The 26,903-nt window shown below is 37.8% G+C and overlaps 1 protein-coding gene across 15 annotated transcripts in view; it reads left to right on the top strand.

Moving 5' to 3' along the window:
* The first annotated feature begins 1,584 nt into the window (after positions 1–1,584).
* Wnk1 (WNK lysine deficient protein kinase 1) overlaps positions 1,585–26,903 on the top strand; it is a 132,311-nt gene continuing 106,992 nt past the window's right edge. For all 15 annotated transcript variants that reach the window (XM_077799309.1, XM_026410956.2, XM_026410968.2 and 12 more), the window contains exon 1: positions 1,585–3,395. In XM_077799309.1, the coding sequence (XP_077655435.1) occupies positions 2,631–3,395 (765 nt within the window). In that variant the 5' untranslated portion in view covers positions 1,585–2,630. The remainder of the gene's footprint in view (positions 3,396–26,903) is intronic.

The following is a 26,903-nucleotide window of genomic DNA, read 5'->3' as shown; positions in this document are numbered from 1 at the left end:
ATGGTAACTCACATATTTTTGTACTCTGGTTGTCTCTACTGAATTTGCATTGTAAAATGTCCATAACCAGCATATTCATGAAAGCTACCAACAACCATTGTTTTAAAACAAACTTTTTTTTGTAAACCTGAAAGTGTAGCTTTTGGAAAACCAAAAAGAAAAAAAATAGCAGAACATTTTTTATATACTTTGCTGAATAATATGAATTGTACAGCAACAATCCTCAGAGTGGAGATCATCTAGATAAATTGTGCTAACGAATTTTCTACCTAGCTGCTTCGAAACTACTTTCTCAGCGTGGTCCGCAGCTACCTGTGCGTTTCTGAGCTCGCTCCATAGCGGGCGCTGACGAGAAGCAGCAGCGCATCCACGCTCTGATGCGGTTGCGTACGTTTAAGCGCTTCCCGCTCTTACCGGCTGGGCTAAAACTTCAACTGCCATCTGGCTCACAAGTCTGGTTTTCTACTCTGTCTGGTGCCCCCTGGTGCTCAGCACCTGCACAACCTTGGGTAGTTGCAAGGAGCAAAGGGGTCCAAGGAGTGCAAGGATGCTTTGAGGAAAAGCATTCCATTTACTGTGAACCGTATGGATCCAGATTTCCTGAGTCCATTGCCTTGGCATAAATTACATATGTACATTCGTGCAGCTCGAGAGGGGGTGGATAGATAGATAGATAGATATACCAAGTCCCTAGGTAAAAGAAAGCTGAAAAATAAGTTTCAACCAACTACAGAGGCAGAAGTCAACTCAGCCCTTTCAAGTTTGTAGACCAGACACGAGGATACATGGACTTTTATCTTCTTCGAGCCCATTCCCCGCCCCCGCACCAGTCCCGTTCATTCTTTTTCAGGAAAGCAGAGTTCACTATGATCCTGGATCATAAGAGAGCCCATTTGAATATCCGTTTGGGGGTTGGAGCTGAGAATGCGGCCTTAATTGCTGTGGAGGAGAGAGGATGGAAGATAATTCTTCCTGTCTTCTTCCCTAATTAATTTACTTAATATTAATCTCATGTGTAACCTTCGGAAAGTTTTCTATGGGTCGTTGACCCCTCTTCTCCACTAGCTCAGGCTCTAGTTATCCTCCTTTGCCCTTCCCCTCCACCCCTCCACCCCTGGTCACTCAACACTACTGAGTCTCTTTCCATTAAAGATGAACAACAGATAATTTTTCATTGCACGGAAAGCCTAAAAGCTCTCTTATAGCAGAGAAAGATGGGAGCCTCTCCTCTTGTTCTCCATCCCTCTTCTTTATTCTTCTTCCCTTCTTTTAACAATTTGTTCCTAAATAATGCTTTTCCTAGCGAACGCTGACTTTAGGATAGGGTGGTGACGACCCACGATGACTCTCCCGTCAGGCTTCCAGAAGAGGCAGTTTCCAAAGAAAACTACAACTCCCAGGAGCCATCAGGCTAAAGCAGCCGCAGGGTATTACGGAAGTCGTAGGCGCCTTTTGCCTCAGTCTCTCTGGCGTCTCTCGCTTGCAACTACACGTCCCAGGGCGCCTCAGGACTGGAACGCCTGCGCGAGAGCCCTGGGCACGGTGGGGGTGGGGCCGCCCCGGGCGGCGGGGGGCGGGGTCCGAGCGGGTTGTGTGGAGGCTTCAGACTCCGGCGCCATTTAGCGCGGAGAGTTTCCCGGCGGACGCTGCTGTTCTTCTTCGGCCACTCGTACCCCCATCTTCGGTGACAGAGGCGCCTGGTGGGGGTGACTGTTCTTTTCTCTTCCTATCCCCTTCTCCCAGTCTTCTCGGTCTCCTCTACTCTTGGCCCAGAGAAGCAGCGGAGCTCGGGCCCGCGGTGAGCGGCCCTCCCCTCCCCACCGTTCCCTCCCTCCGTCAGCCCCCGGCACCGGCCCGGGAGGGGACGAGGGTTCGCCAGGCCCGGGGCGGGCGGGGAGGCCTCGGGGAAGGGGGGGCCCGCTCCTCAGGCGCCGAGGCTTCGAAGCTTCGGCTCTCGGCATCTGGGCGATGGGCTTTCTGTGAGACTGGTCCCCTCGCTGGGGGCGCGTGCGGCAGGAGGCGGCTGCCGAGTGACCGGAGCCCGGGCCGCGGCCCTCCCTCGCCCTGCTCTGCCCCTCCCACCCCGGTGCCCTGGGGCTGCCACCGCCCGGGCGTCTGAGCTTGTCCCTTCCGCGCGGTGCCGCCGCCCTCAGGGCCTAGCCCGCCCTGCTCGGCGAGCGGCGGGACCTGAGCGGTCGTCGCATCCGCAGCATCCGCCTCGCCTCACTTCACCTCACCTCGCCTCGCCTGGGTGCCTGCTCCCCTCGCCCTGCCCCTCATGACTGCGGCTCCTCTGCTGCCACAGCCCTGCCGGCCGCCGCGCGCCGCAGGATGGATGCGGACCGTGCGGCGCTAACCCCAGTGGCTCTGCTCCTGAATCTCCCGCCGACGAGCCCGCCTCGTGAGCCGCAGCAGCTTCGGTGCCAGCAGCAGCCGCCGCAGCTGGGCCCAGAGTCCCGTGTCGCCTTCGAGGCTCCTTGTCAGTGTTGAGTGGGGAGTCGTCCGGTCCGGGTCGCTCGGAACCCGCTGTAGGAGCGGTGCCCTGCAGACCTTCGCGGCTCCTGCGGGTGGGCCCTTCTTCCTCTTTTCATTCTCCTACGGGTCGGCTCGCCTCACCCAGCGGACCAACCATGTCTGGCGGCGCCGCAGAGAAGCAGAGCAGCACTCCGAGCTCTCTGTTTCTTTCGCCGCCGGCGCCAGCCCCCAAGAATGGCTCCAGCTCTGATTCCTCTGTGGGCGAGAAACTGGGGGCCGCGGCGACCGATGCTGGAACTGGTAGGACCGAGGAGTACCGGCGCCGCCGCCACACTATGGACAAGGACAGCCGTGGGGCGGCCGCCACCACTACCACCACCGAGCACCGCTTCTTCCGACGGAGCGTCATCTGCGACTCTAATGCTACTGCGTTGGAGCTGCCTGGCCTCCCTTTCTCGATTCCCCAGCCCGGCGTCCCCGCGGTTGTTCCACAGATTGCTCCATCAGAGCCCCACCGGGAGGAGATCTTGACTGCTACCGCCGTTTCCCAGGTGGCCCAGCAGCCCCCAGTCACTGCTGCCCCTGGAGAACAAGCTGTCGCGGGCCCTGTCACCTCGACTGCCCCAAGCAGTACCAGCAAAGACCGCCCAGTTTCCCAACCCAACCTCGTGGGGAGCAAAGAGGAGCCACCACCGGCGAGAAGTGGAAGTGGTAGCGGTGGTAGCAGCGCCAAGGAGCTGCAGGAAGAACAGAGACAGCTACAGGATGATATCGAAGAGCTGGAGACCAAGGCCGTGGGAATGTCCAATGACGGCCGCTTTCTCAAGTTTGACATCGAAATCGGCAGAGGCTCCTTTAAGACAGTCTACAAAGGTCTGGACACTGAAACCACTGTGGAAGTCGCCTGGTGTGAACTGCAGGTAAAGCCCCACCTACTTCTTTATTTTTACGGCCCTTGGATCCCAAACTTGGCTCTGTTCAGCCAGTTTATCGAGTTCACCCTTTACGTGTAATTCTGTTTTGAGTGGAGAGGTGAGGCCAACTTTGGAAAGGAGTTAGTTGAAATTGGGAGAATGTGAAGCATGGACCTAGGTGTTTAAAAAGGTAAAAATTTTTGATATAGGAGTTTGTTAATAGACAGGAGGTGAAAGTCAGTATAAATATATGATTTCCTTGTTATTGGTTAACTGTCTGGCTGGAAACTTGGAATTAATAGGGAAGTTTTTGAATTAGGAAAGTACCGAGTCTTCTTGCCCTGTGCATTTCAGTTTCATCAGAGCCTCTGTAGGGATGACCTGCTCTTGTGTTTGAAGTCCTTATGTTAGAGGTGGTGTTTTCATTCCTGAGACCAGGTTGTTTTTTTAGAATAAAAGGGACCTTGTTCCTTTGAATATATCTTACTTGTTGGCTTCACAGGCATTTAGTAAAAAGTAATTGTGAAGACTGTCTTTGCTCCTTTGGAATTTATGCTTTGGGACTATTAAGATATAGTTATGTTTTTGCTATTGCTCTACCTAATGCTCTTTAAGACATATGGTAGCTGGCAGTAATCTGAATGTTGATTAAAAAGAATGACTTTAATTCATTTACTCTACAACAGCCATGCAAAATTGTGTTAGTGCTTTGAGAATTGTAATGTTATCATCGCCTTAATCTTATTATAAAAGATTTTTAAGTTAAACTTTTCCAAGAATTCAAAGGAATTACTAATGCTTCCCTTTTTTTTAACACCCTAGGGAGGTTTTCCTTTTAAATAATGACATGTCATTCTGATGGACAAGTGTATTCTAGGTTTAAACACTGGGTTACTTGTTGCTTGACATTTGTAACACCTTGCTTTGACTGTTGCGCTCACAGGGGAGTGAACACAGACTATTGATAGAAGCAGAATTTCATTGAAGGAAAAGTTATAATCTACGGTGTACATGAAAAATGCCATTACCCATATTCTTTTTGCCAAGACAGTGGACCAAGCTGAAATAGGATAGGAAAGTACCTGCATGATCTTGAAACTTCATGTTAATACTTAATCTTTTGAATGTCAGTTTCCAACTGACCAAGGCCATATCAAGCGTGAAAGAAAGTTAACACAGCATATGGAAGTAAACTTAAAAACTGACAAGTTCTTTAAGACCATAGTAATTTCTTTCTTTCTTTCTTTGTTTTTTTTTTTTTTTTGTGGTACCAGGTATTGAACCCTGTGGCACTTACCTCTGAATCACATCCCCAGTCCTTTTTTTTTTTAGTTTTTATTTAGAGACAGGGTCTCATTAAGTTGCTTAGGTCTCAATAAGTTGCTGAGGGTAGCTTTGAACTTAAATTCTCCTGCCTCAGCCTCCCAAACCATGGGGATTACAGACGTGCATCATAATTTCTTAAATTTATGTATTTGATATGGAACTTCTAAGCATTGTGAAGTAAAAACTACTTATTAATTTTATAGTGGTTTAGAGTTTGAAAGGTAACAGAATTTTTTTTTTTTTTTTTTTTGGTACCAGGGATTGAACTGGGAGGTACTCAACCACCAAGCCACATCCCCAGCCCTATTTTGTATTTTATTTAGAGACAGGGTCTTACTGAGTTGCTTAGCAACTTACCACTGCTGAGGCTGGCTTTGAACTCTTGATCATTCTGTCTCAGCCTCCAAAGCCACTGGGATTATAGGCATGTGCCACCACTCCTGGCTGTACAACCTTGCCTGGCAATAGGCAGACTATTTTCTAGAAAAAGCCTGTCAAACTATACTCCTATAGGTAGTCAGACTCAAAAACTTAGGTCTGATTTCTTTTGGTGTTCAGGTAAAAATTTACAGGACGACATCTGTTTCTTTTTTGTACCAAGGATACTAATCATCTGGGAATTTCAATAGGTAATTTTTAGTGATTTTTGTTTCCTGTTTTAAAAGATTGGACCCAGTGAAATGTTGGGCATGTTATGGATTAATTTTGTTAATTTCAATTATTTCACTTTTAAGCCTTCTTCTGCACAATGTGTATTTTTGCTTTATCATCTGGAATTTTCTGATAGTTTATTGTCTTAGAACTAATAATACAGGGCAAAAAAAATCGAAATTGACTGATGTCACAATGAGAACTGTCTAAGTGTCTCAGTTTTTCTAAGGACTCAAAACTTTTTGGATTTTTTAGTTTTTTATCTAGGCAGGGCATGATCAACCTAAGGAAAATCTTACATCACATAATAATTTTAAGCCAGTTTAGGATTTGGCTGCAGAACCAAATGCATCCTAGCTCATTGAGTGGTACCTTGGTTTAGAAACTTCCATGTCATTTTGCCCGTGCTTTTACAATTTTTCATTTTGTGCTACATGATTTATCGTAGCCCAGAAATTCTTTATAAAAGTAGTTGGTCAGTATTTTTATTTTTCTTGACCAGGATACTTGCAGTACATGCCTAATAAAGTATCAGTAGATCAGTGTTTGAATTTTTGACTTTGGGTCTGAATTAAAGGACAAGCCAAAAGATTACTAAAGCATTGGGAAGAAAGGAAAGCTTTTCACTAAATGTATACTTTTAACATGTTTATTTTTCTATAGCAAGACAGGAAAAATATTGTGTTCAGTTGTTAAATTAAAAATCTTAATTTTTAACTGGGAGAGATGGTGCATGCCTGTAATCCCAGCAGCTCCAGAGGATTGTAAGTTTGAGGCCAGCCTTAGCAATTTATCGAGGCCCTAAGCAATTTAGTGAGACCCTGACTCAGAATAAAAAATAAAAAGGGCTGGGGATGTGGTTGAGCCCTTTGGTGTTCAATCCCCGGTTTAAAAAACCTGGAAGAAATTTTAGGTTATCGTGCCCAACTAGGTCATAGAGTATATAAATAGACTGATGACAAGCAAAAATTAAACTGGTTAGGATCTAATAATTTAGGAGATGTTAAAACATTTGTAGTCCAAAAAATGGTTAATAGTAATTTCAAATGAATAAATATTATTTTGATGTAGAAGGGGCTGTAAATTTCTAGAGAATTCTGGTTACTTAACATTTCAGGCTTTTGTTTGGGGTCTTGCTTTTTTTATTATTGTTTTAGTTGTAGATGGATAAAATATCTTTATTTTTATTTGTTTTTATGTGGTGCTGAGGATTGAACCCAGTACCTCACATATTAAAGGCAAGCACTCTACCACAGAGCCACAACCCCAGCCCTGGGTATTGCTTTCATCACTTTAAATGGAGATATATATATATATATATATATATATATACACACACACACACACACACACACACACACACACACACATACACACACACACACACACACACTTTGGGGGGATGAGTGAGTGTGGTACAAAAATCAATCTACTTTCTGTCAAGCTATTTTTAGAGTTATGGTATGCATAATTATATAGTAAATCATCAATTCTTTTTCAGAAAGATGTATGTATTTTTTAGTTATAGATGGACAATACCTTTATTTTTATGTAGTGCTGAGGATTGAACCCAGTGCCATACACTTGCTAGGCAAGCACTCTCCCACTGAGCTATAATCCCAGCCTGATTCCTTTTTTTTTTTTTTTTTAAATATTTATTTTTTAGTTGTAGTTGGTCACAATACCTTTATTTTATTTATTTTTGTGTGGTGCTGAGGATTGAACCCAGGGCCTCATGTGCTAGGCGCTTTCTACTGCTGAGTCACAACCCCAGACCTCCCATCAATAATACCCAGATAATACTTTGATACTTCAGTAATAACTGAGATGCTTTGAGTAAGATGTAGATTTCTTTACCTGGATTTATTAGGCAAATGGTATGCCTTAATTTTAATACCCAGTTGCCATGGTCAGAAAATGTTATTGCTGGGTTGTATCTCTTAAGGTTTACATTTCTTTTCTAGAGAGGGATGTCATTTTTTTAAAAAAAACAAAACAGTAAATTTGCTTTAAGGAAACATTAATATACAGATTTAAGAATAGTTTGTTTATTTAAATATATTTCCCCAGTTTGCCACTAAATAGTGAGTTTACTTGATGCAGTATCTGAGCACTAAGTAGACCTTAGTGATTACTTTTTTCTCTGGCTTTTAAGTTAAGGTTCATGTCTATTGAGTGTATGATCTCAATGTTTTATGAAAAGTTTAGTAGTACTACAGAAATGGGAGATGGTTCTGTGACTCAGAAACTAATTTATGGGGCTGGGGGGCTGGGGATATAGCTTGGTTGGTAGATTGCTTGCCTAGCATGTATAAGGCCCTGGGTTCAATCCCCAGCACCATCTTTTTTTTTTTTTTTTGGTACTGGGGATTGAACTCAGGGCACTTCACCATTCAGGTACATCCCCAGCCCTTTCATTTCATTTTTTAAAAAAATTTATTTATTTTTTTAATTTTGAGAAAGGGGTTTTGCTGAGTTCCTTAGGGCTTAACTAAATTGCTGAGGCTAGCCTTAAACTTGGGATCCTCCTGTCTCAGCCTCTGGAGTCACTGGGAATACAGGCAGTTGTTGGGATTACAGGCATGCTCCATTGGGCCCGGATGTACTGTAGTTTTTAAAATAACTCATTGAATGGAATCTCCCCATTTGAATATTGAAGGATTTTTGTTCCACATTACTTTTTAAGTTTGTGCTGTATTCCTTATTTTTTAGAGTGAGAATCTGTAGTAACTTGCAGTCCTGGGAACTACATTTGAGTTTGTTTTTTAAGTTTTGAAACTCACTGATTAGGAAGAAGTACTGGCAAAATTCAGATCACACCTTTACCTTTAAGTAAGGGTAGCTACTGTACAAATTAAAGAATGGTGATTTATTGGGGCTGGGGTTATGGCTCAGTAGTAAGGCGCTTGCCCAGGCGATGGGTTTGATCCTCAGCACCACATAAAAATAAATAAATGAAATGGAGATATTGTGTTCAACTATAACTAAAATAATAATAATAAAAAATTGGTGATTTATTTTAAATAACCCTTTATTCTTTTTTTTTTTTTTTTTTTTTTTTTGGTACCAGGTATTGAACCAGGTCACTTAACCTTCTGAGTTACATCCCCAACCCTTTTTATTTTGAGACAAGGTTTCACTAAGACCTTAGGGCCTTTTTAAATTGCTGAGGCTGGCTCCTGAGTTGTTGGGATTGCAGGTTTGTGCCACAGTGCCTGGCTCCTTTGTTCCTTTTAAACTGGCTAGAACAGAATTAAGTGACAGGATGATTTCAGTTAGGTAAGATTTGATTTAAAATACATGTAGATATGTTGCTGTAGATAATAACTTTGTGGTGCAGGAATTGAGAATTAAATTTAGATTAACTTTTTTTTTTTTTAAGATCTTTCTTAGTCTTAGGAGTTTAAATGCTTTCAGTTTCTCTTAATTACCTTTTTTTGGGGGCAGGGGTGTGCAAAGTAACACAGTTGTTCCTGGTCTAAGAACTTGTGTAAAACAGATTGGGAGTCTTTTGTTGCCTGTTGACATCATTTCTTGATGTTAATATTGAAGTGTAACATCCTGGTCATTTGAAATTCATCCTAGTCCAACCCTGTGGGGAAAGTTTTTAACTAAAACTGTGGTCCCATTTTCAGAAATCATCCTACACCTGTTTTTTGGGTTTTCTGGTAGCTTTAAAATTGTTTTAGCTAAAATTCTAAAGTAGCTAAAGTAGTTACATTCAAATTATAATTCCTAAAAATCTTGGTATGCATGAAATAATTATGATCACAGTTCTTAGGTTTTTGCTTATACCAGTTCTTGAAGTTACATTGATAGATATTCAGTAACTTGCATTTTATTTTGAGACTTTTGGTTTTAACATAGGACAAATTTGTCTTTAGGAATAGGTGAGACTTAGTGTGACTCTAATTTAAAAATGTTTGAAGAGGACATTTTTCTGCAATATAACATAATAGTTAAGAACTAAGCTGCCTAGATTTGAATCCTAACTCCACTACATGATTGTGTCACCTTGGGGCAAGTTCTGTGCTACAGTTTCCTATCTGTAAAATGAGTGTAAAGAGCATCTACTTTATAGTTATGATTAAGTGAATAAATATATGTAAAACTTGTAGGACAATACCTGACACAAAAATAGTAGCTATACTGATACAGCATCTTAACTTATATTGTCCTTTTGAGGGAGGGACTCAATGAAGATTTTGATTTATTTACATTTATGCTTAAAAATAGAAAACTATTACTGTTGGTATAGAACAGTTCCTTAGAAGAGGAACCCTGAGTTGAACATGTCATTGGTGTTTTCAGTTTCCTAAGCTTTACTTGGCCTTTGCCTGACATTTACTTTCATGACCTGTCACTTTTTCTGAACTTCTTTATTTCCAGAATCTGCTAGATCTTTGTCTCATCTACTTTGCATGTACCTGGGAAGTATTCTTCCCTTTGGTGGATCTCATATGCAATCCTTAGTCTTTATCATGTTTAATTGAATTGAAGTTGTTTACATACTTTGTCTACTTCACTAGTCTTTGAAAGGTCACTGTAATGTAATAGAGTACTACATAATGAATAAGAACACCAAGGCAGAACATTTGGGGTTCTAAATTGACAGATTATTTGATCTTGAGTAAGGAACTGTAGTGCTGATTTATTAGCAACATGTCCAACTGATTTAGTATTGTTGAGGATCAACTGAAATACTATGATAAGGCACTTTGATAAATGTAGTGTTTTCCAGAGTATAACAATAAAGGAACAACAAAAGGTTTAGTGCTGGGGATGGAACTAGGGCTTCTACATGCAAGGCAAGTGCCCTGCCACTGAGCTATACCCCCATGCCCACAAAAAGTACTTATATATTCAGTTTGAAGGATATGTGTTGTCACTTTTTACAAATTTAATATTTTAAACTTCTTAGATAAGTGTTTTAGGAGCTTTTCATTAGGCTCCCACTTCTGAGGCAGGTACCGTGCTCACAGTAATTCAAGGAAGATATTTTCTTAATTTTATGTGATCTTACCAAATCTAAGACAGGATAGCTTTTCAGACTGAAGAGAAATTGTCAGAAGCTCTTAAGAATGTTTTTATCTTGAAAAGGCTTATACCTTTGACAGTTGGCAGATTTAATTTTGTATTAAATGTGAAAGAAAAAGTGTCAGTAATCTGCTTGGTTTTCTAATTGACTTTAAAACAATATCTCCACCTTAGTTTGATTTAATTAAAAAAAAATCTCAGGTAAGCTTTCATAAAAATTAACTTTCTACTGTTGTGACTTGACTTGCAAAATTGCAATCCTTACTTGTAGTATTTGGTGTAACGTGTTGATTCTTAAACAGTTACTTGTTTCTTTCCTATAATCTCTGGCATTCATGCTTTTTTGCATAACAGCATTGTGAGGTATACTTTATAAATGGAGTACCTCTGTGAATTACTGTCTTTGCATGTCACTTGAGACAGCTAGATTTTAAGTAAAATTTCATTACACAGAAGGTTCTGAATTATTTTATCCTTCCTAGTTAAAATGGACTTAAAAAAACAACAGGAGGGGTTGGAATTGTGGCTCAGTGTAAAGCACTTGCCTGGCATATGTGAGGCTCTGGGTTTGATCCTCAGCACCATATATAAATAAATAAAAATGGAAAGAAGATCTATTGACAACTTAAAAAAACAGGAAGCTTAAAACTACACACACACACACACACACACACAGTTACTTTCTTCACGCTTTGTATTTTAAGTAGTGTTTGCAAAGTGTTCTTTGATAACTAATGTATTAGTAATTATTAACAATTATTTACCCACCTATTAGGCTCCCACTTCTGAGGCAGGTACCATGCTCACAGTAATTCAAGGCAGATATTTTCTTAATTTTATGTTTGAGGTTTAATCATTTGTTTAAAATCACATGGGTTCTCATTCTTTACACTATGTCTAGTTAAACCACAAAGTTTGAGTTCTATTGAAATTTTAAATCTTTTGCTCCATTTAGCAGTTACAATTTATGGTGGAGCATCTTATACCTTTTATTCTTTTTCTTGAAATAGATCTCCACTCAAATGACCTTTTTTGGCAGTGTAAATGTATAGATTCTATAAGGAGGAGGCTAGATTGTTTTATTATTGTCATTGGTCTTAGTCTAAATAATTTCTGTATATAAGGATTGTCTATGGTCATGTGACTTAGTTTTATTTACTTTGTACATTGAAGTGATAGTTTCTTAGCTTAGTTACTGATACTGTGAATTGACTTTTCTCTCCTTTTTTTTTTTTAAAAAAGAGAGAGGAGAGAGAGAGAGAGAGAATTTTTAATATGTATTTCTTAGTTCTCGGCAGACACAACATCTTTGTTGGTATGTAGTGCTGAGGATCGAACCTGGGCTGCAGGCATGCCAGACAAGCGCGCTACCGCCTGAGCCACATTCCCAGCCCCTCTCTTTTTTTTTTTTAACCTTGTTACTCCGCCATTCCTTCTCTGTTTATTTTGACATGTCATATATGCTACTGAGAAGGATTTGGCTCTTGTTTGTTTGAATACCAAATGGAATCTCATTTAAATCATTTAACTATGTTTGAAACTCTCTGAAATGTCTAATTTATTTAGTATTGTAATGAGAATAAGATGGTCCCTTATCTCCAGTAAGGTTTTCATATAATTGAAGTTTTGTCCTCGGAGTAGTAATATTTTGTATTTCCTTGTTCTTTTAAATGGAGGATCTGAATCTTTGCAGAAAATGACTGAGAGCACCAACTATTATATTAAATAAGAGTATGCTTAAAGGTTACTTGGTGGGCACTTTACCCTTATTATATTCTTGGAACTCTGAAGGTTTTGAAAAAGTAGTTGTTGCTCCAGTTTTCCATTACTGCTTGTTGCTGTTGGCACATTTGTATCAGTCTTCTTATTAATGGTTGCTTCTGGTATTCTGAACTGGGCAACTAAATTGCCATTTTTGTTAAAGTTGGTTTAGATGTTTTAAAGGTAAATAAGTATTAGTAAAAATCATTAGTAGGTTGTATTTGAGCTGTTGAGGTCTTACTTTCTGGCTTTGGTTGTTTTTCTTCTAAGTGATTGTGAAGAAGTAAAATAATAATGTGCTGTAATAATGAGATTGTTGGGGTGTAATTTGTGGGTGCTGTTTTATTTAATTTAGAGCATTTTTTAAAAATATTTATTTTTTGGTGTAGATGGACACAACACAATGCCTTTATTTATTTACTTTTTTAATGTGGTGCTGAGGATCGATCCCGGGTCCGGCCCATGCTAGGGGAGCGCTCTACCACTGAGCCACGATCCCAGCCCAATTTGGAGCATTTGATTGGGCTGGGGATGTGGCTCAAGCGGTAGCGCGCTCGCCTGGCATGCGTGCGGCCCGGGTTCGATCCTCAGCACCACATACCAACAAAGATGTTGTGTCCGCCCAGAACTAAAAAAACAAACAAACAAACAAAAAAACAAAAAACCAACAAATATATATATATATATATATATATATATATATATATAGAGAGAGAGAGAGAGAGAGAGAGAGAGAGAGAGAGAGCGCGCATTTGATTTAATCTGATTTAAACCTGATAGAGGGTGCTATTTATTTATTTATTGGTACTAGGGATTGAACCCAGGGGCACTTAACCACTGAGCCACATTCCCAGCCCTTTTTATATTTTATTTTGAAATAGGTTCTTGCTGAATTTTGAATCTATTTTGAATAGGTTCTTAGGGTCTCACTAGCTTTGAGCCAGCCTCCTGCCTCACCCTTCAGAGTGGCTGGGGTTACAGGCTTGCTCCACCATACCCGGTATGCTACTACTGTTTATTATTTGGCTAGCATTGGGTTATGAAAGTTCATAGACTGTTGGGTAAGAGTTTTTCTTTTTCCTGAAATACTCTTTTAAAGATAATTCATGTTTGGGCTGGGGTTGTGGCTCAGTGGTAGAGTGCTTGTCTAGCCTGTGTAAGGCACTAGGTTCCATTCTCAGCACCACATATAAATAAAATAAAAGTCCATTGACAACTAAAAGAAAAATATTAAGTAAAAGAGATAATCCATATTTATCACTAGTTTTATATGTATTTCTGGGATTTGATATTTCAGCTTTAGGAATAATGTAGGTAAAACCTGCATGATACTTTAGCAGTTTGGTATAAGGTAATATCATTTGCTTCTGTAACCACCAGCAGAGACTATGAGTACATCATCCTATAGTTTTGGATTCCTGGGTGTTCTTTGTACTAATATAATTTCTTTTGTTTAGGTCAAACAATCCTATGCTCTTTTATACCAGGGGTAATCCATGCTTGGGTACACAAGTTCTCACCTCTAATTATGGCAGATTTTTCCAAATATTTCTGTGTGGTAGAATACATGGGTCAGTAGAGACTTTTGGCTTTTGTTAAAATACAAATCAACCTTTAATCCCCAAGTATTGGTTTAGACTTTAATTCTCCAGTCTTTCAAGGTAAATTGCTTTACTGTGTACGTATTTGGAGGAGGGACTTTTCTACCAGGGTAATTGATTCAGGGTCTGTTAAGTACAACCCCCCCCCATTTTTTAAATTAGTGCATTATAGTTGTACTTGATGGAATATGTTGTTACATATTTGTACATGCAAACAAGATAACAATGTAATTTGGCCAATGTCATCCCCTAGCATTTCCTCCCTCTCTTGCCACTTTCCACCACCTTGGTCCCATTCATTTCCCTTTTATTTTTAGGAGATTCACTTCACCTTTTTTTCCCCTTTTTCCTTTCTAGCTTGAGTGTATGAGAGAAAACGACTTTGTAAGTTTGACTTATGTCACCTAACATGGTGGTCCCTAGTTCTATCCATTTTCTTTTGGATGACATAATTTCCTTTTTCTTTATGACTGAATAAAATTCATTGTGTATGTATTCCACAATTTCCTTATCATTCATATGCTGATGGACACCTAGGCTGGTTCCATAGTTTGGCTTTTTTGAATTATGCTGCTATAAACATGGCTATGTGTATATCTCTGTAATAAGATGACTTAATTCTTCAGGATAAATATTGAGGAGTGGTGTAATTGGGTCATATGGTAGTTCCATGTCTACTCTTTTGAGGAACCTCCATAGTGGAGGAGGATTTCCATAGTGTTGTACTGCTAATTTACAGTCCCATCAATAGTGTAAAAGTGTTCCTTTTTCTCCATATCCTTTCCTGCATTTATTATGATTTGTATTCCTGATGAATCGTGAAACATGAAATCTCAGTGCAGTTTTGATTTGCATTTCTCTAATTACTAATGATGTTGAACATTTTTTCATGTATTTGGCCTGTTGGTATTTCTTTTGAGAAGTATCTGTTTAATTCATTTGTCCATTTTTTAATTGAGTTATATGATTTCGGGGGGTGTCAAAATTTTTGAGCTTTTTATATATTCTAGCTATTAATCCTTTGTCAGAAGAGTAGCTAGCAAAGATTTTCTCCCATTCTTTGGGTTTTCTTTTCTAATTCCTACTTGTTTCCTTTGCTGTGCAGAAGCTTTTTAATTTTATGCCATTCCATTTATTAATTCTTCACATTATTTCTTGAACTTTAGGGGTTCTATTGAGAAAGTTGTTGCCTGTGCCTGCGTGCTGGAGTGTTGACCCTGTGTTTTCTTCCAGGAGTTGCATAATCTAATTCTGAGGTTTTCGATCCATTTTTCATTTGATTTTTGTGCAAGGTGAGAGATAAGGGTCCAGTTTCATTCTACATATGGATTACCAGTGTTATAAAACTTTTTGGCTGAACCATATTCCCAGCCCTTTTTAAAATTTTTAAAAATTTTGAGACAGGGTCTCATTAAACTGCTTAGGGCCTCCATAAATTGCTGAGGCTGTCCTTGAATTTGGGATCTTCCTGCCTCAGCCTCCCAGAGCCACTGGAATTAACAGGTGTGTGTGTGTGCACCCCACACCTGGCTTTCTCCATTTTGTTTTAGTTTTTGGCATACTTTTACCCACCTTCTCTTAGGTCAGTATTATTTAATATTGTTGATAGGGAAAGCTTTTACCAAGTAAAATATAGAACCTACTACATTCTTTTTTCAGGTTCTGTTTGTTTCAGGTAATTAACTCAGAAGGGCCATTCAATTCATAGATCTAAGAAGTGCTCCTAAGTGAATTGCTCCTTCCTACCTAGACAAAAAAAAAAAAACAAAAACAGAAAAGGCCATCAGCAACTTACAAATGGTAGACTCGCCACTTAAATATTTGTTCTGCTTAACTAAGTACCCTACCTACTTCACAAGAGATGCTAGTTTAGATTTTATTTTTGGTAGACAAGTTATTTGTGTTGTATTCTTTTTTTTTTTTTTTAAGAGAGAGTGAGAGAGGAGAGAGAGAGAGAGAGAGAGAGAGAGAGAGAGAATTTTTAATATTTATTTTTTAGTTCTCGGCGGACACAACATCTTTGTTGGTATGTGGTGCTGAGGATCGAACCCGGGCCGCACGCATGCCAGGCCAGCGTGCTACCGCTTGAGCCACATCCCCAGCCCTGTGTTGTATTCTTTATGTCTCCCTAGCTTTTTTCTTTTTTTGGACACAAGTACCATAGCGATATTTGCTGGTGAGTATCCTATGTTTATAAATAACTGTTTGCTTTGTATGAGAATCATGAAAATCTTGACCAATTTCTTTCTATCTTATAAGGGCAGAAATGAAACTGCCATACTATCCATAATCACCACTATCATAGTCTTACAAATCTTTAATGAGTAGTATATACTTGGTGGTGCGAATACATTATTAGTTTAATGTTTTAGACATTTATTTAAAGTTGACTTCTTCAATAGTAAATACTTACCTAAATGTTATACAATGCAGTTTTGTTCTTATCATTTTCTGATATGGTAATACTTGAAAAAAACCCAATTCTTGACAATGAAATACTATAAAATATAGCAACTTTTTCCTATTTTCTAGAAACTGCCTTCTGGGCCTTGTTATTAAAGTTTCCATTAGATTTGTGGGTTTTTTTGGGGTGGGGGTGGGGGATTAGACTCAGGGGCACTCAACTACTCACTGAGCCACATCTCTGGCCTTTTTTTGTATTTTATTTAGAGACAGGGTCTCACTGAGTTGCTTAGTGCCTTCCTTTTGCTGAGGCTGGCTTTGAATTCCCTAACCTCCTGCCTCAGCCTCCCAAGCCACTGGGATTACAGGTATGCACAATGCAGGGCTCCATTAAATTTTTTTTTTTTTTAATAATTGATGTTGGCTTTTTAAAAAATTTTTTTAAATTTTATGTGGTGCTGAAGATCGAACCCAAGGTCTCACACATGCGAGGCGAGCACTCTACCGCTGAATCACAACCCCAGTCCTCCTTTAAATTTTGATGACATCTTTACTTTCTTCTTTTTTTGAGGGATGGGGGTGTGGTACTGGGGATTTAACCCAGGGGTGCTTTCCCACTTACTACATCCCCATCCTTATTTATGTAAAAAATTTAACCTTTATTATTTTTTATTTTTTTGTAGTTGTAGATAAACAGAATGCATTTATTTGTTTATTATGTGGTGCTAAGGATTGAACCCAGTACCTCACACATGCTAGGCAAGTGCTCTGCCACTGAGCTACAGCCTCATCCCTTAACCTTTATTTTTAACTTATTTATTTATTTTTTTATGTGGTGCTGAGGATTGAGCCCAGTGCCTCACCCTCTGTACCACTGAGCTACAACCACAGTCCCCTATTTATTTTTTATTTTGAGATAGGGTCTTGATAAGTTGTGTAGGGCCTCACTAATTTGCTAAGGCTGGTTTCAAACTTGTGATCCTCCTCTCACAACCTCCCCAGTACCTGGGATTATAGGTTGTACCATCACACTTGGAGACATCCTTGCTTCATGCATAAGATATTCTAGATTCATTTTATTATTTTACCCTAGCCCATACCAGCCATTTATCTTGGAGCCCTGATTCCTTTTAGTATAGAGTGGTACTAAGAAAATAAGATCTGGGTGCCAGATCTTAAAAAAAATACTGGGGCATTGCTATTTCCAGGTTCTTTCAGTGAAGAATTGGTTGTCTTACAGAATACCATAAATTGGGTAATTTATAAAGAATAGAAATTTATTTTTTCACAGTTCTGGTCTGGGAATGCCAGGATCAAGGCAGTGGCATCTGGTGAAGATTTTCTTGCGGGATCCTCACGCTGTGGAAGATAGGAGGGCAAGAGAGAACAAACCCAAACCAGAAAGTCCCATTAGACCAACATTAATTCATTCATGAGGGCAGAACTGCCACTTTCCATCCCTGTTATATTGGGGATTAAATTTCCAACATGTAAATTTTGGGGAACACACTCAAACATAGTAGTTAGTTTTCTAACATAGTATTTAGAAAATATTTAAGTATACGTGTGTGTATATTTATTTCTATATCTATATGAATTAAAAGCCTTGAGTTGGGCTGGGGTTGTGGCTCAGTGGCGGGGCGCTTGCCTTGTACGTTCGCGGCCCTGGGTTCGCTCCTCAGCACCACATAAAAATAAATAAAATAATTGTGTTCAACTACAACCAAAAAAAAATTTTTTTTAAAAAGCCATGAGTTTACATTGACAACTCCTATTCCAGTTCAAAGTAGGGTTCATTCATACTTTCCCTTTTTCTGTATTTATACCTTCATGAGTAAGAAATCTGGTTCCTGTTATCTAAATATATGCACTAATTTGCAAAATCCCTCTGAACACATAGCTAGTCTCTTAACTTCTTTGGGTTGATGTCCCTTCCAGGTAGGTCTTTAATTGCAGTAGGGCTGCCATATCTGCTTAGTCTAATAACTCACTCTCTGATAGCAGTACTCTTAAATTAATTTATTTACTCTGTCCTTTCTTTTTGATGTAGCTTTTTAGCTTCAAAGTTAAACATATGATATAAACCACCCTTAATTTTTTTTTGGCGGGGGGTCACAGGAGAAAGATTGCAGTAGTGGAGGAGAGTTTTTCCTTACCCATATCCAAAGTCATTCCCTATAAACACAGATAACCACTATGAATCTAAACGTCAGGTTCAGTGTTTTTCTGTTTTTTAAAAAATATTTTTTAGTTACAGTTGACACAATATTTTATTTATTTATTTGTATGTGGTGCTAAGGATTGAACCCAGCACCTCACACATGCTAGGCAAGTGTTTTTCCGGTTTTTGAAAAAATTTTACCTACTTTTATCATTGTGTACATCATGTCATGTTTACACTGAGAGCCAATGTTATTAGAAACTTCCATTCTGTTTGAACACCAAATTATCCTAGAAGTTGTCTTTCATTGGTTTTTCAGTTTATGGTATATATATCTTAGAGCTGTGCTGTTCACTAGCCACATGTGGTTATTGAGCAGTTGAAATGTAGCAAATGTAGCTAAGGTTGACAAAGGAATTGAATTTAAATTGTGTGTGGGAGGTGGGTACTGGGAATTGAACTCAGGGTTGTTCTACCACTGAGCTACATCCCTAGTCTTTATTTTGAGACATGGCCTTGCTAAATTGTTGAGGCTTACCTTGAACTTGTGATTCTCCTGTCCCAGCCTCTCAAATTGCTGGGATACAGGCCTGTGGCACCTATTATGCAAGGCCCTGAATTTTAAATTTTTTATTCAGTTTTAATGAACCAAAATCCAAAAACTTATAAGATTTTTAAGTATGGTTGGAATGAGTTGGCTTATGTATATCTACTTTATAAACAAATCTAATCATGAAAAAAGTTATTTCATTCTTTGTAAATTGTGTGAAATCGAAATACAGGTCAAATGTTTCCTTGCTTGCTCCCCCTAGTACTAGGGTACTAGGGGTTGAATTTAGGGCCTCAAGTATGCTAGGTAAAGTGCTCTGCCACTGATTTATATACTCAACCCTTTCTTTTAAAAGTTAATTTTATTTTGAAACAGGGTCAGATTGCCCAAGCTGGCCTTGAACTTGGAATTCTCCTGTTTCAGCTTCCCCAGTGGCTGGGATTTATAGGCTTGCCCAACTTGTTAAATATTTCTGATGAAAATTTATGATATTAAAACATTTCAGCAGGACCCAGAAAATTATGCCTGTCATCCCAGCTAGTCTAGTGGCTGAGGCAGGAGGATCAAAAGTTGGAGGAAGATCTGTTTCAAAAAAGAGAGAGAGGGAGAGGCCTGGGCATGTAGTTTTGTTTTCCCCTAGCATTCACAAAGCCCTGGGTTCAATGTCCCCAGTATTAATCCTCAACTTTTTTTAAATTAAAAAATGAATTCCAAGTTGAAATGATAATATTGGATATATTGGTTAAATAAATACAAATATTAATTTCATGCTTCTGCCCCCACCCCCATACTCTGGGGATCAACCCAGAATTTTGCACATATTAGAGGCAAGTGCTCTGCCACTGAGCTTCATCCCAGTTCTTTTCTTTTTACAGTTTTAACATGGCTACTGGAAAATTTAAAATTGCACTTAGCTTGACATTATGTTTCTGTTGATTGTCACTGACTTAAGCTATTTTGCTAAATAAAATGTTGTAGAAGAGCTGATGCTGCAGTAAGTTTACTACTTCCTTTTAAAAATATCTTAGCACCTTCCTTTTTATGGTTTCTTTCATTAGCACCCTTGCAAACTAATTCTTTAGCTTTGTCAAACAGAAATTTGGGGTTTTAAAATGTTGTCTTTTGGTTTGTGGTGTTTTTATAACCTGATTATTATAACTGGAATGCCTGTTTAAATTTTTATCTTATTTTTGTCATTTATCAGCATATCTGCATCAGAAATGATATTTCTTACAGTTTTGTTCTTTGAATATGGTAGTCATTGCTAAAAGCATAGTAGCATTCAAGTGTTTACTACAAATATCTTAAAATATTTGGTAATTACATTTGTCTATTTTAGATAAAACTACTTGTTCATGTTCGGATATATAGTTAATGTATAAACTTGCTGTTTTATATCCTTTAATTCTAGCCATTGTTGCTCCTTAAACTTGTTATCTAATTTAGTGCTCATTCATATATCTTTTTCTTTTTTTCTTTTTGGTACCGGGGATTGTATTTGGGGGCACTCAACCACTGAGCCACATCTCCAGGCCTATCTTGTATTTTATTTAGAGACAGGGTCTCACTGAGTTGCTTAGCGCCTTGCTGTTTTGTTTTTTTTTTTTTTTGAGACTGGCTTTGAACTCATAATTCTCTTGTCTCAGCCTCCTGAGCCACTCGGATTATAGGCGTGCATGGCTTCATTCAAATCTTTTGTGTGTGTGTGTGTGGGGGGGGTGCTGGGGATTGAACTCAGGGCCTTGTACATGGGAGGCAAGCTGTTAAATTGATTTTTTTTATTATCTTGTTTATAAAAAGGAGACTTTGTAGTTCAACTGTTGCACGAAGATTTTCCAAAATAATTAAATTCTTGAATTGATTGTGCCTCCACAAAAAAATAAGGGTGAAAAGTAAAGGGCTGGGGCTGTAGTTCAGTGGTAGAGTGCTTGTCTTCCACTTGTGAGACACTGAGTTCCATCCTCAGCACCACCTAAAAATAAATAAATAAATAGATAGATAGATATCTACAACTAAAAAAAAAATTTTAAAAATATGTTAGGGAAAATACAGTTAACTGCTTTGTTTTAATAAAGTTCTATGATATGTATTTGAGATGCCATTACCATGCTTTTCAAACAATTAATGACCACAGAAGCCCATTTTCCTTTTGTATAAAGTCTTTTGATTGTTTATAGCTACAAGTTAATTTGATTTTAATTAACTTTTCTGAGTTATACACTTTATTTCTACCTTTCCCTTTCTCTCCCCACAACTCTCTTTTTTCCCCTACCCCTGGTTCTGGGGATTGAATCCAGGGCTTCTCACCCATGCTATACAAGTACTCTGCCACTGAATTACATTCCTAGTCCTTTTTCTAAAATTTTGAGACAGGGTCTCACTTAAGTTGCCCATTCTGGCCTGGAACTTGCAATCTTTCTGCCACAACCTCCAGGGTAGCTAGAATTACAGGCATGCACCAATAATTTTTTGGAGGGGGGTGCAGTTTTGGGGATCAAACTACTAAGCTATAACCCACCCACCCCCTCCATTCTTAAATCACACACAAAAAGAGGGTTGGTTGGTTTGTTTTTTCAAAAGAGGTTTTTAAAATAATTGTAGCAGTACTCATATTCTTATAAAAATGGGGAAATGAGAGGAGGGAAAAAAAGCAATAAGAATCACCCACAGTCAATAACTATATCCAGAAATAAGCACTGTTACCATTTATAACATTTGTAAAATTCTGTGTGTCTGATTTTTGTTTTTAATGGCTGTGAGCATACTCTATGGTAGTATAGTTTGCCTTCTTACCAAATAGGAAAAGTACTAAAAATTGAGATTTTTTTAGGTAACAACAAAATGTTTGTACACTTTAATCAGCCTGAGGGCATGTGTATATATAGTTGTGATGTAGTATGACAGTTCACCTGATGTATTTCTTAGAAAAATCATTTCCCGTGATACAAATTTGAAGTTTTACATAAAAACCTGTTTTTTTGTACATGTACTTACAATTGTTATTGATATTTTGTGCTGCTGAAAAAGCAGTTTTCGGTTATATAATTTATGTTTTGATCTTGAGGTTCAAATGTACAGCACTTGAATATGAGTATTGAGTATATATTATTATTTTTTAATTCTCAGAGAAAATTAATTAGAATGTTTGGAATGAATTAGAAAGTCTGCATTTGTGGAAATGCAAATATTTAGTTCATTCAGTCTAGAAAATTGATCATTGATATATTCAATTACTGGCTGGGGTTGTGGTTCAAGCGGTAGCGCACTCGCCTGGCATGGGGTGCTGGGTTCAATCCTCAGCACCACATTAAAAAAAAAATAAAATAAAGATATATTCAGTCACTCTGAACAAAAATTTAAAAATCAGTTTGATGTATTGCAAAGCTAATTTTCAGCTTTTATTTAGAGATTTGCAAGAGAATTTATTTGTTGCTTCCCAGATGATTTGGGGCATTATCAAAATACTTTAAATCAGTGGTTTGTTTTTAGAACAATATTACTATGTTGTTCAGAGATTTGTAAGAGCCAGGTGTGAGAGACTTTAATAACACTGAAAATACTTGAAAATTGTATGAGGAAGTTTAGTTTTGTATATTGACTAAGCTACCAAGGGAAAAAGGCTTAGTGTGCTTTTTCCACTTCCTACCCACTTAAGATTTAACTTAAGTCCACTTCCTTTATTTGATTTTTTTTGGTTAAATTTATCCTCGAGCATACCAAAATGTTTTAAAAATGTAGGAAATTCTTAATGCATTTAAAGGGAACTACTTCCTAATCAGTTTTTATCCCCCATTGGAAGTAATATATACTCAGTGACATCTTAGAAAACGGGGAAAATTAGAAACCAAAATAACCCCACTAAAGTTCCATCACTAAAAAACAGTGCTAATCTGTTGCTTTGATATGTTTTCCTTTGGTCTCCCTCTACCTTATGATGGGTTTTATATTTATTCAACAATATTTATTGAATTCCTATGTCTCTGTTGCTGTCTTAGGTAGCAAAGAGAAAATAAAAACTCTGTCCTTGTGGACCTTACATTCTGGTAGAAAATTAGATTTGTGTGTGTTTATAAATCCTAGTAATTTTGAAATTAATTGTCACATAAAAATTAGTATAAGTATTTTTAACAGCTGTATGAGAGTTCCTTATGATTTGCATTTTCTCTCCCCATGATAGATATTATTTTATACTATAAATACAGTTTGGCATGGGTCTTAACTCCATAAGGTTATAACTATGAAATATCATATTCCTGATATACTAAAATCAATTGTAATTTATGCCATGTCTTCACTTTGTTTATTAGTTGGTCATTACTGTCCCTTCACCATTTTCATCTTTGTAGAGCTCCATACAGTCTAGAACTTTATCGGGAAAGGGCTTACAATTCTTTTATCTACATTTCTTGTCACTGACATGCCCACTCGGGGCACTGCTGGCCTCAAGCTTGCTATAGAATATCTTGGATAATAGGATCTTTTGCAGAATTTTCCTGAGCAAAGTTTTTGCATTTTTACTTCAACATCATCTTCCCCTGTCCCTGTAGTTCCTATGGGGAGGATTATAGGAATCTACATGAACGTTCAAATCCCTCTTTTTTTTCTCCCAGCATTAACTTTTCACTTTATTCCTTCTATCCCCTCCCTCCATAATGTAGTCCAGATTATCTTCTGATTGCTAGTTTATTTTTTTGAGATGGAGTCTTGCTCTGCTGCCTTAGGCTGTCCTTGAAATCTCTGTAGTCTTGCTTCAGCCTCACAAGTAGCTAGGATTACAGGCCTCTGCTAGTTGATTTTCCTAAAGTAATCAAAAGACTCCAAGACTAGGAGAAAGGAATTTACCTATTAAGTTGTGTAATTAAAAAACATAAATAAATCGGTAACTCACTCTTTATAACTATTAGGATTAAATTTCAGAAAGAATTAATGATTCTAAGGCTATGAACATTTAAATACTTTCTGTGCATTGCCAGTTTATTTTTTGAGTTTGTATTTTTAGTGACCTGAGAGTTCACTTCACTGCCCATTTATCAATATTACATTAAATATTTCTCATTGTAATTTTTCTTTGAAACTTTTCTCTGTATACTTGATTATTAATTTCTTTTGCCTTTTGATGTATTTTCTTCCCAAATCAATTTTCACAAATTTCTTATATCAAAATTAATAATCCTTTTATATTTCCTGCAAATATTTTTCAGTGCTGAGAATTTAGTGCCAATAGTATAGTACTCTTTATGCCATCCCGTAGTTTTATCATCTTCTGGTTTTATTCTTTTTTCTTCATTACTTTTAAGTACAGTGAATCTTCCCTCTAAAGTTGATAAGTGAATTTCTGATCTCTTACCTTCCTGGTAATGATTTTTAAAAAGATTTTTTTTCCTTTGTGAAAATATTTATGTTGCAGTATTAAGATACAAATCATAGCCTATGCATAGATATAAATTTTAAAAAATATTTATACTATCTTCTAGTCAATATTTGAAATTTTACCTTTGCATTTACATTGGTGGTTATTCACTGATTTTTATGTTCTGTATTAGTATTTAGAGAGTAAATTAAGACATTACTTGATAAGTTCAGGTAAATGGCACCTTAAATAATTAAACTGTTTCTTATAATACAGTTTTTTTATAATACAATTTACACAACTTATTTAAGATGTGTAAATTTCTGTCTTATTAGGATGCGTTGTATTTCCAGAGTCTAAGGTGTTATTTGATTAAAAAAAATTGAAGTGTGTACTTAAAGGATTTATGTTCTGGAAATGGTGAGTAAAAGGTGGAAGATTTGATATTATTTGTGGGCCAGGCACTGTTTCACACATGTATTCTCATTTAATAGCAAGAGATTAATCTCATGTTACATATAAGACTGAAATAATGTGCCAAGAACACAACTAGCAATTGGTAGAAGAGGGAATTGAACACAGATCATTGTTTGTTTTAGTATGCATCTGATTTTATAATTATCTTGTGTTGCACACTAAAACATATTGTTCAGCTTGTTTGTGACCCAAAGACCAAACTGATAATTTTTCAGTGTTCAAAAAAATCTCATGTTATATCTTAAATATGTGAAGTTAAAATTAGGTCTCAGTGTGTTGTTGCTGTGTATGGGATTTGTAACTGGGCTGGTGCTTTGGGAGAGAAGTCATTTGGTATGGTTTTCCAAGGACTTCAAGAGGCAGTTAAAAAAAAAAAGATCAAGGGGTATAAGTAAGAAAGTGAACTGTTGAGAATTATCCCATGATACTCTGGGTCATAATTGTTGACTAGTGTGTTTACACAGTAGGTATTTGTTCAGAAATGTTGAAGAAAAATTGAACTAACTGATCTCTTTGTAATTTACTGAGAATTAATGTGCTTACTCATTCCTTGATGCTGTGGTGATACTTTTTGTTACTGTTCTTTTTTGAAGGATGGGGGGAGGCTAGTGGGGATTGTACCCAGAGGCACTTTACCACTGAACTACATTCCCAGCCCTTTTTATTTTTTATTTTAATACAGGGTCTCACTAAGTTGCTGAGGCTGGCCTCAAACTTGGAATCCTTCTGCCTCAGCCTCCCAAGCTGCTGGGATGACAGGCATGTGCCACTGTGTCTAGCTTCAATATTATTCTTATTGAATAAAATCAGTCAGCATCTGTACCTTTCCCTTAGTTTTTTTTTTTTTTTAATAGTTAATTATTTTCATCTGAACAGTAAGATTTTTGTCAGGTAGGTGCTTATGTTACTTTGTTACCAGGGATTGAACTCAGGGACACTCAACAACTGAGCCACAAACCCACCCCTATTTTGTATTTTATTTATTGACAGGGTCTCACTCAGTTGCTTAGTGCCTCACTTTTGCTGAGGCTTGCTTTGAACTTGAGATCCTCCTGCCTCAGCCTCCCGAGCTAGTGGGATTACAGGTGTGTTCCACCATGCCTGGCACTTGTGTTACTTTGGACCAAACATAGTTTGCTAGAATTTAGAGACAGAGCTAAATATGGGCTACCATAGAACTAGTACATAGTTGTATAATTTCCCAAGTATTATGATATTATGAACTGGGAAGCATTTGAAGAAAAGTCTTGGAAGCAAAGCTTGTGATATTTCTCTTGAAATAACAATTGGTAAATATGTAATATGTATTGAAGCTCACTATTCTTGCTCAGTGAAACACATTAATTCTATTTTAAAAAATACTTTGCCACAAATTCAGGAAACTTTGGAATGTTGGACTTTGAATACTTGTCATCTACCTTTGTTGTAATATGGCCAATTTGTATTATTAAATTTAAGCTTCAAATGACTTTTGAGTTATATTAACAGACATATGACTAAAACAGTGCAAAACTTTTGGTGATAGACACATTATTTGCTTTAGAAGGACTTTAAGCCTTACATTTGTTTAGGACCTTAACTATAAAATCTGAGTGCCTCACGCGTGAGGCAGGAGGTTCGATCTGCAGCACCACATAAAAATAAATAAATAAAATAAAGGTGTTGTGTCCATCTACAACTTAAATTTTTTTTTTAATGTGATTTGTATGTTACTTGTAACAACTACTACTCTGGACGATGTTGATTATGAAGAAGACTGCTATGCATGTGTGGGGTCAAGAGATACTTGCAAATCTTTCTCTTTTGTTGTGAACCTATAACTGCTTTTAAAAAAATAAAGTTCTTTTTAAAAAATGGTTTCTTGAAATTGGAAGAAATGTTCATGAGGCTAACACTCTTTGTGTGTGATAAGAGTTTGGGATTATGCATTATTTATTATAATATAAAATAATAAGGGACAAGATTCATACAGGTGTGCACATGTATATGTGTTTTGCTGGAAATTAAACCCAGGATGCCTTGGGTATGCTAAGCAAGCACTCTACTACTGAACTACATCTCTAATTCAGGACACATTTTAAAAGGAGATTAACATAATAAACCTATGGAAAAATAGGAGCAAACAAAAGTGTTTGGGGAATGAGAAATTTACAGGAAGTTTTTTACTACTATAAAAATGGAAAATGGATGAAGTCTG

The sequence above is a fragment of the Urocitellus parryii genome, chromosome 5, assembly GCF_045843805.1.
Source record: "Urocitellus parryii isolate mUroPar1 chromosome 5, mUroPar1.hap1, whole genome shotgun sequence".
NCBI classification, from domain to species: domain Eukaryota; kingdom Metazoa; phylum Chordata; class Mammalia; order Rodentia; family Sciuridae; genus Urocitellus; species Urocitellus parryii.
The sequence above is the reverse complement of the archived record's forward strand: the minus strand, read 5'-3'. Positions and strand labels throughout refer to the sequence as shown.